General features: G+C 39.3%; 1 protein-coding gene across 1 annotated transcript in view; it reads left to right on the forward strand.

The window, feature by feature from the left end:
• LOC119587069 (S phase cyclin A-associated protein in the endoplasmic reticulum-like) overlaps window positions 1–328 on the forward strand; it is a gene marked incomplete at its 5' end in the record, with an annotated part of 62059 nt that overhangs the window by 55720 nt on the left and 6011 nt on the right. Inside the window, 1 exon segment of the mRNA XM_037935816.1 lies at window positions 65–263. Coding sequence (XP_037791744.1) covers window positions 65–263 — 199 coding nt within the window.

Consider the following 328-nt stretch of genomic DNA (forward strand, 5'->3'; position numbering starts at 1 on the left):
ACAGATTTTTTGTTACATTCTATAGTATGGAAAACCAATACTAACCATTTTTTTTTTCTTACAGATATGAAACCAAAAAACTTTGCACTCTCTGTAACTCCCTGATAACAAGTGAAGTATACCTGTTGAGTCACCTCCGCGGCCGACACCACCAAGAAGCCCTAAGGGCACTTCACCAAGGTGGCGACATTTCCAATGAGGACAGTGAAACCTATAATCTCAAACACATCATAGATGCCCCGGCCAATATTGATGATCCACAGGTAAATTGGTTAATTCTGAGGAACAGTTGATCACTGGTAAAGTGTATGGCAAAATTATGTTTTTC

This window comes from Penaeus monodon, chromosome 22, assembly GCF_015228065.2.
Source record: "Penaeus monodon isolate SGIC_2016 chromosome 22, NSTDA_Pmon_1, whole genome shotgun sequence".
Lineage (NCBI taxonomy): Eukaryota > Metazoa > Arthropoda > Malacostraca > Decapoda > Penaeidae > Penaeus > Penaeus monodon.